Source organism: Ricinus communis, chromosome 1 (assembly GCF_019578655.1).
Source record: "Ricinus communis isolate WT05 ecotype wild-type chromosome 1, ASM1957865v1, whole genome shotgun sequence".
Lineage (NCBI taxonomy): Eukaryota > Viridiplantae > Streptophyta > Magnoliopsida > Malpighiales > Euphorbiaceae > Ricinus > Ricinus communis.
Genome location: NC_063256.1, coordinates 407,294 through 407,969, shown reverse-complemented (window position 1 = coordinate 407,969; position 676 = coordinate 407,294). Strand labels below are relative to the sequence as shown.

Below are 676 nucleotides of genomic sequence, written 5' to 3'. Positions count from 1 at the left end.
ATGGAGACTGTTCTTTGCAAAGGAACGCCAAAAGATATATGGGATTCAATAAAGAAAAAATATCAAGGCTCCTCTAGAACAAAGCGTGCACAACTTCAAGCCTTGAGAAAGGAATTCGAGATTTTGCAGATAAAGGACGATGAATCTGTAACCAGCTATTTTGCAAAAACCATGGTTGTGGCAAATAAAATGTCTTTCCATGGTGAGAAAATGGAAGATGTTATCATTGTTGAGAAGATATTGTGGTCCATGGCGTCCAAGTTTAATTATGTTGTTTGTTCAATTACAGAATCCAAAGATGTAGACACACTCTCTCTTGATGAACTCCAAAGTTCTTTGCTAATTCATGAATAGAATATGAACAGAGATCCATTTGCGTAGGAGTAAGCGTTAAAGGCTTCTACCTCAGTTTCTTCTTCAAATTCTAAAGGAAGAGGTAGAGAAAGAGGTAGGGGTCATGGTACAGGCAGAGGAAAAGGAGACAAAAGCAACAATAATGGCAGCGCTGATCACTCTTAAGGAAGAGGCACAGGACGAGATCAACAATTCGATAAATCCAAGATTGAGTGCTTTCGATGCCATAAACTTAGTCATTATCATTCTAAGTATTACACTAAGCTGCCTAACAACAAAGAAAAGGTAGAGATATCAAACTTTACTAAGCAAAAGAAGGCTG

The 676-nt window shown here is 37.9% G+C and overlaps 1 protein-coding gene across 1 annotated transcript; it reads left to right on the top strand.

Moving 5' to 3' along the window:
• LOC107262319 lies at positions 1 to 354 on the top strand. The gene has a single exon (XM_015727522.2). It carries the CDS (start codon positions 1 to 3, stop codon positions 352 to 354), a length of 354 nt encoding a protein of 117 aa, XP_015583008.2.
• The last annotated feature ends 322 nt before the right edge of the window (positions 355 to 676 follow it).